Source organism: Natator depressus, chromosome 25 (assembly GCF_965152275.1).
Source record: "Natator depressus isolate rNatDep1 chromosome 25, rNatDep2.hap1, whole genome shotgun sequence".
NCBI classification, from domain to species: Eukaryota; Metazoa; Chordata; order Testudines; family Cheloniidae; genus Natator; species Natator depressus.
The window spans coordinates 3739113-3753294 of NC_134258.1; the positions used below are offsets into that span (position 1 = coordinate 3739113).

At 56.6% G+C, this 14182-nt stretch overlaps 1 protein-coding gene across 3 annotated transcripts; it reads right to left on the minus strand.

Annotated features, from left to right (window-relative positions):
- Nucleotides 1-25: 25 nt before the first annotated feature.
- HMG20B (high mobility group 20B) lies at nt 26-13118 on the minus strand. 3 transcript variants are annotated; one of them, XM_074939330.1, is made up of 10 exons: nt 13034-13118; nt 11770-11871; nt 8895-9000; nt 8273-8476; nt 7726-7846; nt 7480-7532; nt 6562-6640; nt 5673-5888; nt 4899-5031; nt 26-3820 (listed from the first exon to the last, which is right to left on the minus strand). In XM_074939330.1, the coding sequence occupies exons 2-10, from the start codon at nt 11805-11807 to the stop codon at nt 3808-3810; spliced, it is 963 nt and encodes a 320-aa protein (XP_074795431.1). In that variant the 5' UTR covers nt 11808-11871; nt 13034-13118; the 3' UTR covers nt 26-3807. The 3 variants fall into 3 exon arrangements, with proteins under 3 accessions (XP_074795431.1, XP_074795432.1, XP_074795433.1); XM_074939331.1 differs by lacking the exon at nt 13034-13118 and adding an exon at nt 11995-12145 and having other exon boundaries at nt 11770-11872; XM_074939332.1 differs by lacking the exon at nt 26-3820 and having other exon boundaries at nt 4895-5031.
- Between the last annotated feature and the right edge of the window lie 1064 nt (nt 13119-14182).

Consider the following 14182-nt stretch of genomic DNA (forward strand, 5'->3'; position numbering starts at 1 on the left):
CCCCTGAACCACTTTCACTCAGGGCACCAGATTGGGTCTCTACCCCATTTCTATTTGTATCAAACATCTCCCCGGCCGTTCCCAGGCACTGCAGGCTGCGGCCGAAGTGCTGCGACAGGGAAAGGCTTACACAGACCAGAGCAGTTCTGGCTGTCGCTCCACAGCGGACAGCGTTAGCCCCAAGGGAGAGGCTACCGCGAATTGGAAACTGCGCTTTGTTACGGAGTGCTAGTAAGAAAATAATCTCTCTAATTACATGATCCGAGATCAGTGACTAACCCCAATTACCGGGGTACACTGAGTTAAGACACAGAGACCCCCGAGCTCTGCAGAACAGGGATGGGCACTGCAGGCCCGAGGGCAGCTCCTGCACAAGGGGAACTTTTAAGTCACTGACCTTACTCAGGTGATGTAGAATGAGAGGCACTGAAAATGCTGCTCAGCAGGACACAGTGGATGCAGCTCCCAGAGCGCACTCAGCACAGCCCCATTACTGGAGTATCTCAGCACCCTGCCGAGGCTGGGGAATCTGGCCTCACAGACCTCAGGAGGCAGGAAAGGGAGCCACTCTCCCCTGCAGAGATGGGCCCTAGGTCGGTGGCAGAGCGGGGAGTTTTCCCAGAGCTCCCACGCCATGGCCCATCCCCTTGTAACTGAGAAGCTGTTCTCAGCCACGCAAGACCTGCTATTCCAGGGGTTTGTGACCTTTTCTCATTTACAGACCCCTACAAATCTCGAATAAAGGTGCAAACTCCCTTGGAAATCTTACCCAGCCTGTGGACCCCTAAAAACCACTGTGCTATGGTAACGGCACCCTTTCGTGGACCCCTTAGACATAGTCAGTGACTGCCCAGTGGTCCGCGGAGCAAGGTGGAAAAGCACTGTGTTACTGGCGGAGCAGGGCTGGGGCTGGGATGCTGCCAGGTACCATGGTTGGGGACAGGCATTTCCAAGTGGTAGCACATGCAGATGGTACGTCCCCAGGGAAGGACGGATCCTGCCATGTCCGCACAGTGCATACCATGCTCCTCCCAAGTACCTGGCGCTCCTTGCAGAGGACGCTGCTGTTCGCTGTGACCGGAGCTGGCAGTGCCTGACGCTAGAAGCTGCAGGCAAGTTGCCAGCACTGCCCTGGCACAGCAGTTTGGTCCCTATTCTGCCCAGCAAAATGCCTGGAGAGGGGCTGGGATCAGATCTAACACCCTCAGCCCAGAGCGTCACACTCCAGCCCCATCTCTCACGGGCCAGACCAACACAGAGAGGGATTAGCAATGCGCGTCCTGAAGCAAGAGGGCACCATGTGGGGTTCAGCCATCGGAAGGAGGCTCCGGGAGGGAACTGAGCGACTCTTCGCTGCTCACCCAGAGGTTCGGTCACAGTCAACTTCAGACTGGATTAAATAACTTCTTTGTAAAAATAAATGAAATGTCTGAGCCGGGCCAGGCCCCCTGCCCCAGCTACGAGGGCGTTTGGAGCCAGACCACATCTCTAGCCTTTATGGCTGACTGGCAAGTGTTAAGAGTTGAGCCCACGTCTGCATTGCAATTAACAACCCGTGGCTGGCCTGGGCCAGCTGACTTGTGCTTGCAGGGCTCAGGCTAAGGGGCTTTCGGGCTCAGTGCTCTGGGACCCTCCCACCTCAAACATCTGCACCACAATTACACAGCCCTGTAGCCCAGATCCCGTGAGCCCGAATCAGCCAGCATGGTCCAGCCGTGGGTTTGAACTGCAATGTAGACGTGCCCTCAGTGGCCATCTCTGGTGCGGCGTCTGCAGGATTGGCCAGGATGGAGTGGGGTTCCCACCCTGCCCACGCACAGAGAATGGCGCCCTCCCGCCAGGGCACAGCTCTCTACACTGCACTGTCCCACCTCCCCAGAGCTCCGGGCACCTACTGGGCAATTAAATGGGTGCTGTCTGCCCACCCTCAGCAGCCTCTGCCCCTCCCAGCCCCTGTGGGCTCAGGACAGGATGGCAGGGAATTGAACATGATAACCCTGGAGACTCATGCCTACACTTCGTGGGGTATGACTACACTGCAGAGTAACGCAGATGATCTGCACCCAGGTCTGAGCCCAGGCCAGCCCAGCCAGGGCGAGCAGCGCCTGACCTGTTACTGTGCCCGCGTTGGCATGGCTCTTGCCTGGGTGTCACGAGGACATCAGGGGCTTTTCCCAGGTGCTTTGTGCTGCAGTGAGCTGAGCCGCTCTAGGGATCTTTCCCAGTGAAGTGTGGGAGAACTTGTCTGTCCTCCTGGGCACATGGGGGGGAACTGTGGAAAGGTGCTGGAGGACTGTCAGCACTGAGTGATTTTTGCCTGCGCCCTCACTGCAAAGTGGGCAGGTTCCCATCCAAGTGAAAGGGGCACCAGGGCCAGCTAACCGGGGTTGAGAGCACCACCAAACTCAGAGGACAGGGTTGTGTGTGGACAGGAGTGGGCTGAGGTTCCACTGGGGTAAGAGCCTGGGTTAACTCAGCAGTGAACACAGACCCTAAGATTAGATAAGGGCCCATCTACACCACAGACCCAAATGCAGAGAGGGACCTGTTCCAGTCAGCCGGACTGTAACTAGACTGATCAGGCTGGTCCCGGCACAGTTCTGACCGAGCTGGTCCCATCCACACTACAAACATGCCCCGTAGCTAACTAAGGCAGAGGACCCCATGCTGAGAACAAGCAAGCTGGCCTGACCCCGGCGTGCAGACATGGCTTCCCCAGGCCCCCTAGGGCAGGGCTCAGCAGGGCCAGCCCCATAATACTCAGCCATGCTATTTTAGGGGTAGGGGAGCAGAGCTCCCACCCCACTACACAGTGCCAGGATCGCAGCGCTCAAAGAGCGACAGCCCTCATGTGACTCAAGCGTGAGCGCCTGAGCCTGCAGACAGCCTGAAACAACTGCTCCAAGGGGGTGAACGGCCCCATTCACTGCAATGGGTTAATTCTGAAACCTAACAATGGTAGTTTCAATGCCAACACTGAACCGTTTCACTGCTGATAGCTTGGGCTGGGTCTGCAGCAGACATTTTTTGTGTGGGGGGAAGGAGGAACCCATCTATTTTTGCCCAAATATTGACGCAGCTCTAGGGGAGGTTGCGCTAACATGGGCAGGACAGTGGCATTATCACTGCTGTGTCCTCTTCTGCTCAGCACAGGTCTAGGTGACACGGGTAAGGACAGCAGTGCCTGGTCTACACCAGCACCCTCCCAGCGACGAGCACTTCTGCCCTGCCTTGGCAAGACAGACTTCTCCATCACCTTGACAACTGGAGGGTGGGGCCAGCCCGAGACACACCTGATTTACTGTCACAGTGAGCGGCCAGGGGCAGCTTCTGGTCAGCTTTAAGGCTGTGTGGTTTAATTTAATGCAGCTGCTGCAGGATTTCCAGCATCGCTACACAATCTTGGGGCCTCGCTGGAGAACGGAGGGCCAGTTTGCAATGGGGCACGCGGAGCCTGCAGCACATCCAGTCATACCGCCCGGGCGCTGCACTAAGCCCTAGACCTGGCAGTCAGCGAGCCAGGGGCTCAGGAGGAGCCGAGAAGTGACCCTGCAAGCTGCCTTGCTGTCCCTGCTTGGCAGCCTGCCCCCCAAGACCCCACAGAGGCCTGGCCCACAGTTCTCAGCTGCACGGAAGGACCAAGAGTTACTCAACCCTTTCAAAGGACCTTCTCCAGCAAAGATCTGTGCAAAGCGGAGGTGCTGAGCCGCAAGGCTCCAGCGGATTCCAGGTGTCAGGGCGGGTGGGAGGAGGTGGCTGAGGGTCCCAGTCTGAGTCAGCGCTGGGCTGCAGGACACACCAGGCCTTTCATAAGTGTTCACTAAAAACAGGAAGGAAAAACACGGCTTGCTTAGGCACTCGCGGCTCATTCAGCAGCTCAGGGGGCGGGGTGGGGAGGGGGCAGTGGTGTGGGGCTGGAGGGAGTGCTCCTCCCCAGAACAGGCAGTGCCCATTCACGGCCACACAAGCCTGTCTCCAGCCCACCCTGGGGATGCCCCCACGGGAGACAGGGGGATTTCGGTCTCCACGGGACTGCCCACAAGGGTGACAGTTCACTCCAGGGGCAGATGCTGCAATGCAGACACCTGCCCCCAGGAAATTGAGTCAAAGCCAGCAGCCCACTTCACATGAGTCACCGAGCAGCTGTGGGACAGCGGCCAAGTCCAGTCCCTGCCAGGCAGGGCTGGGCTCCAGCCAGCGAGCTCAGGACAGCTCTAGCGGTCAGCATGCAACTCCCTGGGCCCCTGTGGAAGAGCAGGGAGGAAATCCCAGCAGGGAGAGGGACCCCAGGACATCTCTCCCCTACACAGCTGCCATTTAAAATGGGGGCCTCCCCTGGCCACGTGGGCCCCAAAACATGGAGTTACAAGCACCAAGCATGGACCCTTCCAGTCACAGATCTGCTCAGCCCTGAGCTGGCCTGCGGATGCCCTGGGGGCATTTGGGCTGCTCTGTGTCCCAGGAAGGGGTGGTTGGCTGCAAGGGGCGGTCAGAACGGGCTTGGGGCCTAGGCAGAGTGCAGCCATGCAGCGAAGATCTCCCCGCAGCCCCTGGCACCAGGGGTTTCCCAACCGGCACCACCACACCAGGGTTTGGCATGCTGTAGGGGACCCACATGCCTCCCTCATCCCCCAAGAATGGTCCAGGGAGAAGCCAAGCATCAGGGCAGCCTGGGTCAATCCCACCACATCCTGCTCTCACCTGCTGAGACCTGGCTCTCCCCCCCCACCACACACACACCAATTCTGGCCTCACACACAGAGTTCTGGGTACTGAGCACCTGCCAGGATCAGCCCACAGCTGCCATGGCCAATGCCCAGGCCCATCAGTCACCGAACCCTGCAGGAGAACCCCAGCCCCCCGTCCTCAGGCCCGGCAGGGAAGAGTCTCCCGCTCACCTGGCTATCTGGGAGAGGATCTCCTTGATGCGCACGACCAGCTTCTCGTGCTGGAGCGGGTTGCTCTCGATGGCGCTGTGCAGTTTGGCCATGTAGAAATCGAGGGTGCCCAGCGTGGGGGTCTCTCCGGTGCCTGGGGACAGGGGCCTGGTTAGCAAAGCGCAGGAGCCCAGCCGGAGTCCCGAGCCCAGTGCCCCCAGAGGCCAGCTGCTGCGATGCACCGGCAGCCCTGTAGGGGTTAGGACTGGCACTCTACAGAGAGGGGCAGGATGCCTCGCCCGTGGCCCTTTCCAGGGTGTTTCCACGCTGGGTGGAGAGCTCAGCTCTGAGGCCCAACCCTTTCGTCCCCTGCAACATCTGGGTCAAACCCCAGTTGGCCCTTCACCCCCAGAGTGAGTTTACCACACGTGGGCGTGTTGGGAAGACCCCCACGCTCTGACACAGACACTTTCTCCACCCTCTGCCTCCACCTGCTGGCTGAGTGCTGAGCCAGCCACACCCTAGCCTGGGGGAGCATGGGGGCCACAGTGCCAGAGACTCCTTTCTTCAGGCCACCATGGGGTGCTTTGGGATCTTTTGAGATTAGAGGGAAAGGGAGGGAGATTTCTGAGGCCCCAAGCCCCATCTCCAGCCACCCCCCATGTGCAGAGTATCAGACCCCCCCCGGGCTCCCCCTTTCTAGTGACAGCCCAGCCGACAGCCAATGGACTGCTCAGGGAGAGGCTCTCTGTAGGCAGTGTTCCCATGATCCTCCTCTCTGCCTCCTGGGCTCACCTGGGATGGGGAGAGAAGCGAAGCTGGTGGTCAGGGCCTGCCGGACGGACTGGAGCTGCTGCTGCAGGGCCAGCGTCTGCCTCTCCTCCAGTGCCAGCTCCTGCTCCAGCTTCTCTTTGGCGCAGCTCATGCTCTCCGTGTGCTTCTGCAGGATAGCGTTCTGCTCCTCGAACTCCGTGTTCATCTTCCGCAGGCGCCGCAGCTCGGCCTCCCGTGCTGCCTCACCGCAGACAGGAGGGCGGGTCAGTGCAGAGGAAGGGGGAGAGCCCAGCTCCCCCCAACTTGAGACAGGCCTGGGGCCAACGCAGGGCTCACACAGCGGTGTCATCAACGACTTCGGTTACGGCAGAGCCCAGAGGCCCCAGCCAGAATCAGGGCCCCATGGCGCTAGGTGCTGCCCATGTTCTCGGCCCATCAGCCCCTGCACCTCGCCCCTGCTGGGCCAACTGAGGTGGAAGTCGACTCCAGGCAGGAAGCTGGGATCAGCGACTCTGTTCCGAGGGCTGTCTGGCACCCTGCCGTGAAGCTGACAGGATCAGCAGGCCAAATCCACAGGCTGCGACCCCCGCCCACCCCAAACTCACCTTGGGGAATTAGGGGTCTAGTTTGGCTTGCTGGGAAGGATCAAGCATTGACCAGCCACATGGGCCAGGGTGGGATCAGCTACGGCAAGCCCCAGAGGTCTATTTACACCAGGGATCCTGGGCCTGCCCCCTGCTGGGAGGTGAGAGCACTGGGAACCACAGTCTCTAGCCTCCCCCTCCCCTGGCCTGGGCTGTGTCGCTGATAGTATTCTAGGGAACCCCACCGCGCTAGGCGCTGTGCAAACAGAATGCAGGACGGTCACTGCCCCAGCAAGTTAAATCCCCCCCTCCTCCAGGCTTGGTACCTTTGTTCTGGTCCAAAAACTCCTCAGTGAAGATGGGCACATCAAACGTGGAGAAGCCATCCCCGCAGCAGTCCCCGCCCTGGCCGGGAGCGATGCAGGTTAACGGCCAGTGGCCAGGACAGGTCAACTCTAACCCAAGGGATGAACTTCCCTTCGCCTGGGAGGGGTTCCTGCCTACCTTGGGGTCCAAACACCCGGCCCCTGCTCTGCTTCAGCTCAAGGATGGGGGAAGGCAGCGGGGCATAAGGGCTCCTGCCAGTCCCAACACATGGCCCCAGGGGAGCTGGTGGGTCCCACATGGGCCAGGCGATAGTCCTGGACTCCCCACAACTGGCCAGGCCAAGCCACAGTCCCCAGCCTTGGCAGCTGGAAGAGGAATTTTAAAGGAAGCACAATAATTCCGGCTGTTACAGGCTCAGCTCCACATGCCATGGCTGAGTAGCTCTGTCTAATCCCAATCTGCAGTCAAGACCCCCTCATGCCCCTCTGCCAGGGCAGGGTCACATGCAGCAAGTCTGCCAATGGCCTGAAGGACATTAGGAAGGTGGCAGGGTACAGACAGGCAGCCCCTGGCCCAGTCAGTGGGTGTGTGGGCACAGCGTGGGACAGACATGGACTGAGCAAGCAGCATCACCGGGGAGAGGAGGGGGCATAACACATGTACTGAGCTAAGGGCCATACAGCACCAGCCGGACACATGTCACAACAGCACGACACTGCCCGGCATGGAGTCAGGCCCCACTTCACCACTGCCACCCCCAGCCCCTGGCAGAGCCCATGCAGCTGGACAGGATTTACCACCTCATGCTCTATGGGGGACTCTGCGCTCCTCAGCTTCACTTCCCCCAGCTGGCACCTGACAACCCAGCCCCTCCCCTGGGCACTGCCGCCCTCGCAGAAAGCCGCCAGGGTCCCTACCTTGTGCGGGTGCCCGTTCAGCAGAGTGTTCACAGACACAGAACCAGCATCCTCTGGGGGCACAAAGCGGTCAGAGGTTACTTACCTCATCCTGCTGTGCCAGGCCCACCTTGCCAGCCCACAGCACCGAGGGGGACACTCCCAGCCCCTTCCCCACCCCAGTGTCAGTGGGGGACAGGGCAGAGTGCACCATGCTGTGCTCAGGGGCCCAGCCAAAGCCCAGCCCCACACATCCCCAGCACCAACCTTTCTTGATCTTCTTCTCCTGGATCTTCTCCGTGCACATCTTGTAGGCCTCCGACTGCTGGTACTCCCGCAGCTCCTTCATGTACTGCTGCTTCTCGCGCTCTGCCTCATCCAGGTACCTCTGAAACCACTTGGGGTCAGATGGGCACGCCCCACAGCGCACGGAAGCGGGGGCGAGGTGCAGCCCTAAACATCACCCCAGAGCCTGGATCCCAGGGCGGCCCACCAAGTATTCAAGGGCGTGACTCCAGGAGTCAGGGCCCTGCTCCCCCCTTGTCGAGCGGCCAGTCAGGGGGCTCAGTATATGTCCTGCAGTTATGGAAGGGACCGGACCCCAGACCCACAGCACAGCAGCCAATTAGGGTACGCCCTGCAGACCCTGGTCCAGCCTCCCTCGGACGCAGCCTATCCTACTCGAGGTGCAATCCTTAACCAGCTCAACAGCCTGAGCGAGTCTGGAGCGCGGCTATGACCCAGGTCCCAGCTGGATGTGGCTGGGCTAACGCGAGGTGTGTCTCCCCTGGACACCCCTCCACCTCCCCCATACCTGTTTGTCTGTGGGCTGCAGTTTGCTCCATTCGGCTCCTAGCATCTTGGTGATCTCTGGGAAGGGCAGGTCAGGATGTTGCATGCGGATCTGCTCACGGCGCTCATTCAGGAAGCGGACGTAGCCGGTCACTGGGGCCTTGGGGCCGTTGGGCAGAATCTTCTTCCTCTTCTTCCCTTTGGGCCAGCCCCTCTTCTTCACTGGCTGTCGCCCGTGGCAGGGGAGGGAAAGAAACCAACCAACATACTGGACTGAAGCTCACTAAGTGACTGTGTCCACAGCAGGAAGAGAGGGACAGAGCGCCACGCAGACCCCTGTCATTAGCCCTCCCGAGCCCAGGGCTCCTGGCCTCTCTTCCCAACCCCGTGCTGCAGCCACAAGGCACCAGCACCATCTGCGGCAGCCTGGCACGCTGCACAGCTACGCTAGGACTACTGCAGGGTAAGCAAATGCATTTCTATGGAAAGGGCTATGCACAAAACCCCAGCAAAGCAGCTCCCTGCAGTGCTGTAAACCCAGCTGTCCCAGCACTGTGCGGCTGCATTTGAGCCACCGCAGGGGTCCTGTGCTGAGGGCAGGCTGGGAAAGCAGAAGAGCCAGATTACATCACAGAGGGGCTCACCTCCTCCTCGCCATGGGGCTTCTCGCTGCTGGTCCGGGGAACTTCCCCCTTCTCCTGCTTGATGGCGACCAGGAAGTTTCCATGCTGGCCTTTGCCGGTGGCATGTCTGCAACCAGAGAGCTTGTGTCACATTCGGTGAAGGAAAAGGCTGAAGCACAACTGCAGAGACACTACTGGGCTGGCACTGCTGGTGCACGCCGCTACGCCCGTCAGCACCTCCTGCTGGGAGGGCCTGGGACTGCAGGAGCACTGAGCTTCCCACGCAGCCAGCGCTCTCCACGGCCCTTCACAAGGGCGACTCCTACTGCGGGAAGCTGGGGTTGAGGTAGCGGATGGCGACTCCCTACCAATGCCAGAGCTCCCACACCCTTCCCCACAGCAGCCCTTGCTGGGAGAAGCTAGCATTGTAATACCTAAGGGGCTCCACAAACCCCACCAAGACCAGCATGGCCCAGGGTAATTTGGGGCACTCCTGCACACAGGTTACAGCCCAAGTCACGCCCTCTGCTGGCAGGTCAAGCAGCTGCAGAGAAGAGTCAGAATGAGAAGGGTTCTCACACAACTGAGAACTGGATCTGAAGTTATACTCCTCTGGGTACCAATTCCAAGGGCCATCCATCAGTCCTTGTAGCCAGCACATCCACTAATCTGTGGCTGGAGACAACATTCCACCCTCCCTGGCATAGTATGGAGAGAAGGAAAGGGCTGGTACTGGTGTATCATAGAGGAGAGTTTTGCCTTCATCTGGAGCATCTTACACAAGCCACAGCCCAAGGCAGAACAGCAAACTAGGGCCCAGCTCCCGCAATCAGATATGCCCCCAGGGAACCCCAGTGGTGCTCCACCTCAACAAGTCCAGGTACAGGATCAGGAGGAGTGAAGACAGGAATTAGAAATCAAAAAGCAATCCATAACAAACGCAAAAACAGGGAAGTAAACAGCAGCAGATATAACTTAGCAGCTATGAAGTACAGAAAATTAATAAGGGAAGCTAAAGACATCAGGGAAAAAACCATGGCTGGCAAGGCTAAGGACAATAAGAAGGAATTTTTTTAAGTATATAGGGACAAAAGAAATCCTAGCAAAGGTACAGACCCATTACTAGATGGAGAAAATAAAACTGTTAATGATGATGCAGGAAAAGGCAGAAGTGTTCTGTTCTGCATTTGGAAAGAGGCAGTATCATATTGTGCACCATATGAGCATGATGAAGTACTTTTGAGTCCCTTGGTAACTAAGGACGATGTTAAACAACATCTGCTAGGGATAAGTATTTTTAAATAAGCAGGCCGGGCGAACTTGCACCAAGAGTCTTAAAAAAGCTGGCTGAGGAGATCTCGGAGGAGATGTTAATTTTTAGTAAGTCTTGGAATACTAGGGAAATTCCAGAAGACTGGAAAAGAGCTAATGTTGTACCACTATTCCAAATGTGCAAGTGGGATGACTCAGATAACTATAGGCCTGTTAACCTGACATCACTCCCGGGCAAAATAACGGAAAATACAAAATGATTTAATTGATAAAGAATTGATGGCTGGGAGCATAATTAATGCCAGTCAGCATGGGTTTATGGAAAACAGGTCTGGTCAACAAGCCTGATTTCATTCTTTGAGATTACAAGCCTGGCCGATAAAGTTAACTGTGTAGATGTAACAGACTTTGGTGAGGTATTTGCATTTCTACTGCTTGACATTCTGACTGAAAAACTAGTAGGCTTCACTATGTATAATGCAATAAATGGATTAAGAGCTGGCTAAGTGACAGCTCTCAAAGAGTAATTGCCAATGGGGAATGACCATCAAACAGGGGTGTTTCTAGTGGGGTTTCACAGGGACTGGTACTAGGCTTGATGCTATTCAACATGTTCATCAATGATCTGGAATTAAATATTAAACCAGTGTCGATAATGTTTGCAGATGACACCAAGATTGGCTGAGTGGTAACTAAAGCGGAGGACAGGGCAGTCATACAGAGTGATCTGGAGCACCTGGTAAACGGGGCCCATTCAAACAAAATACATTTTAATACAATCAAATGCAAAGTTATTCATCTAGGAACAAAGAAAGCAGTGTCTGCAAAAGGGTTTAGAGGTCATAATGGAGAAGCAACTCAACATGAGCTTCCAGTACAACACTATGACAACAAAATCTTTGATGCGATCCTTGGCTGTACAAACAGGGAGTAGCGAGCAGGAGCAGGGAGTTGATTTTACCTCTGTATGTGGCATTGGTGAGACCGACACTGGAACACTGCGTCCAGTTCTGGAGTCCACATTTTAAAAAGGCTCTTGAAAAATTGAAGAAGGTGCAGAAAAGAGCCACAAAAATGATCTGGAAAAATGCCTTGCAGTGGGAGACTTAAAGAGCTCAATCTGTTTAGCTCATCACAATCAAGAACTGCCTTGATAACAGCCTACATGTAACTGGGGCGAAAATACCAGGGACTAACGGGCCGTTTAATCTAGCAAAGAGGGGCAGACCAAGAACCAGTGGCTGGAAACTGAAGCCAGACAAATTCACATTAGAAATTAAGCCCAACATTTTAACAGTGAGGGTGATTAATCATTGGAACAAACTACCAAGGGAGCCTCCACTTGTTGATGTCTTCAGATGAAGGCTGGCTGCCTTTCTGGGAGATGCATTAGCCAAACAAGCTATTGGGCTCAATCCAGGGGTAACTGGGTGAAGGTCTCTGGCCCTTGCTATGCAGGAGGTCAGAGTAGATGATCTAATGGTCGCATAAAACTTAAGCTCTATGAATCTATTACCTAGATTTGATTGCCGTCAGGCACTGTGGGGCCTGTCAGCATCACCATGACCACCACAACAGTCAGCCTGTTGCAGTCTGGTAGGGGGAAAGAATCTGCAACACTTACAAGATGCCAGCAGCCAGCTGTTTTGCAGCATGCGACATGACCAATTTCTGCAAACACCAGCTAAGAGCACCAGGAAATGCTCAAGCAGCTCAGACCAGGCCACCTGTAATGTACAATCAAGTTTCATTATGGACATTTCAGCAACTGGGCAGCAGGGAGCAAATCCCAAACCCAGCAGCAACTGAGCAAGCTACAATCCCACCAAAACAAGGTCCCAGTGCCCACCTGGCACATCCCACTCAGGAGGAAGTATTGTATCCTGCTCTGGTGGCTCAGGACTCCTGGGTTCTATTCGCAGCTCACATACTAGCTCATTGTGTGACCCTGGTCAAATAACTTCCCTTATCACCTCTAGAAGCAAAATGATAAATGCGCAAAACAAAACAAGGCTATTTAAATTGCAACCTTAACATTGCACAGAAAAGAAAAGATATTCCAGAGATACAATAATGTAAAGCAACATTGGCACAGCACTGCATACTTAACAGTCTGACTAGCAGCTGCTTTTCTGTGGATGTTGCTTGGGGAATTTCCCAATTGATTTATTTCAATTTATATAATAAAAGATGCTCATTTGAAGCTCTAGGTGCCCTGATCCACAACCCTACTAAAGTTCACAAGCATAACACTCTAATGTGAATTATAAGTTGCGCTCTCAGAGTCCTTCACGGGCTTCTTAGAGCTGGGGAAACTGGGGACTGGAGGCAAGGAATGACTTGTGCAAGGTCACCCAGCGAGTCAGTGGCAAAGGCAGAAACAGAATCCAGGCAACCTGGCTCCCAGCCCCTGCACTGAGCATGCGACACAAGTGGTCACTGCAACAGGAGAGTCACAGAGACACCCAGGAGAGGGGAACTGGGGAGACAGGGGCAGAGAGGGGCAGGATGGGGAGCTCTGCCCCCCCATCTTATAGCCCTTTATTGACTAACAAGGTCAGACTAGGGGAAGAGCACCCAGCACTGCCCCCCCCCACTCCTGCACCATCTGCAGCAGCTCCTTCCCCAGGGCTCCTTTAGCCCCCAACCCAGGACCCCCAGGACCCCCGTTCTCCCTCCAATCCCCCCCCTCCTCCCCCGGCCCCCCCGCCCCCCTCCAATCCCCCCGCCCCCAATCCCCCACCTCCTCCCCTGCCCCCCCCACACCCCTCCAATCCCCCCGCCCCCCACCTCCTCCCCCGGCCACCTCCAATCCCCGGCCCCCACCACCTGCCCGTTACCCCCCCACACACCCCCACAGCCCTCCCGCCTCCAATCCCCCAAACTTCCCTGACTCAGCAACCATGTCCCTTAGGCTCAACCACCCTTCCCTGCTGCCTCTGCCCCGCCCGCCATCGTTATGCTAATAAGCTGCCCACACCTAGGACTCGGATTGGTCACCCTGGAGGCAACATGCAGATAAGGCAGAGGGTGATTGGCCGGAGCGGCCTCTGTCAGAGACAGAGGGAGGGGCTACGGCAGGCGCGCTGGCTGCGTCAAGTTCGGTTGCGCGCGACTGGGGCCCCAACCAATCAAGAATCGGTTTCCGGAGCCTCAGCCAGAGGAGGGTCTTAAAGGGCCAGTTACCAAATGTAATCGACTCCCCTCCCCCTTCCCCTGCGCAAGCGCCAGCGCCAGCCAGAGTCTGTGACATCCCCCCCCAACTGAGTCTGTGACCTACATCTCACAGGTCGCGGACAGGGAGAGCTCAGTGGTTTGAGCATTGGTCTGCTAAACCCAGGGTTGTGAGTTCAATCCTTGAGGGGGCCATTTGGGATCTGGGGCAAAAATTGGGGATTGGTCCTGCTTTGAGCAGGGGGTTGGACTCGGTGACCTCCTGGGGTCTCTTCCAACTCTGATTCTATGATCTCCTCAGCCCTCCCACACGCAGGGTCTGTACCCCCCCTCCCCCTCCCAGCAAGGTCTCTACCGCCACCAGCCAAGATCTGTACCCCCTCATCCCCCAGCCAGGGTTTGTACTCCCTTCCCCCCCACCCAACACACTCTAGCCACTCCCAGCCAGGACCCCCCAACCCCCAATATGCCTCCCCCATATAGCCAGGACGCCCTAAACTTGGAGACACAAAATTTGCTTGGTTCTGGACAAGCCTCCAGCATTTTGTGAACCTGCCTCAAATCGCACATGACAGTTTGCCATTTTTGGCCTTGGCTGAGAGTCAAAGGAGCCCCAGAAAAGTTAAGTCAGGGGGTGCAAACCCTACGGGGTGGGAAACAGGCACCAGGAGCTCCTGGGCATCCCTGAGAACCAGAAGCACAGAGCTGTGCACAGACACAATGTCAATACCCAATGGCCGCAGTGGATCTGCGTCCAGGGCTCTTTTTAAAACCATCTTCAAGGTACAGATACAAAATAGTCACTTGGTCAACGTCTCGTGCCATGCAAGTAACACGACAATGCCCCAGCCCAGATGTGATGC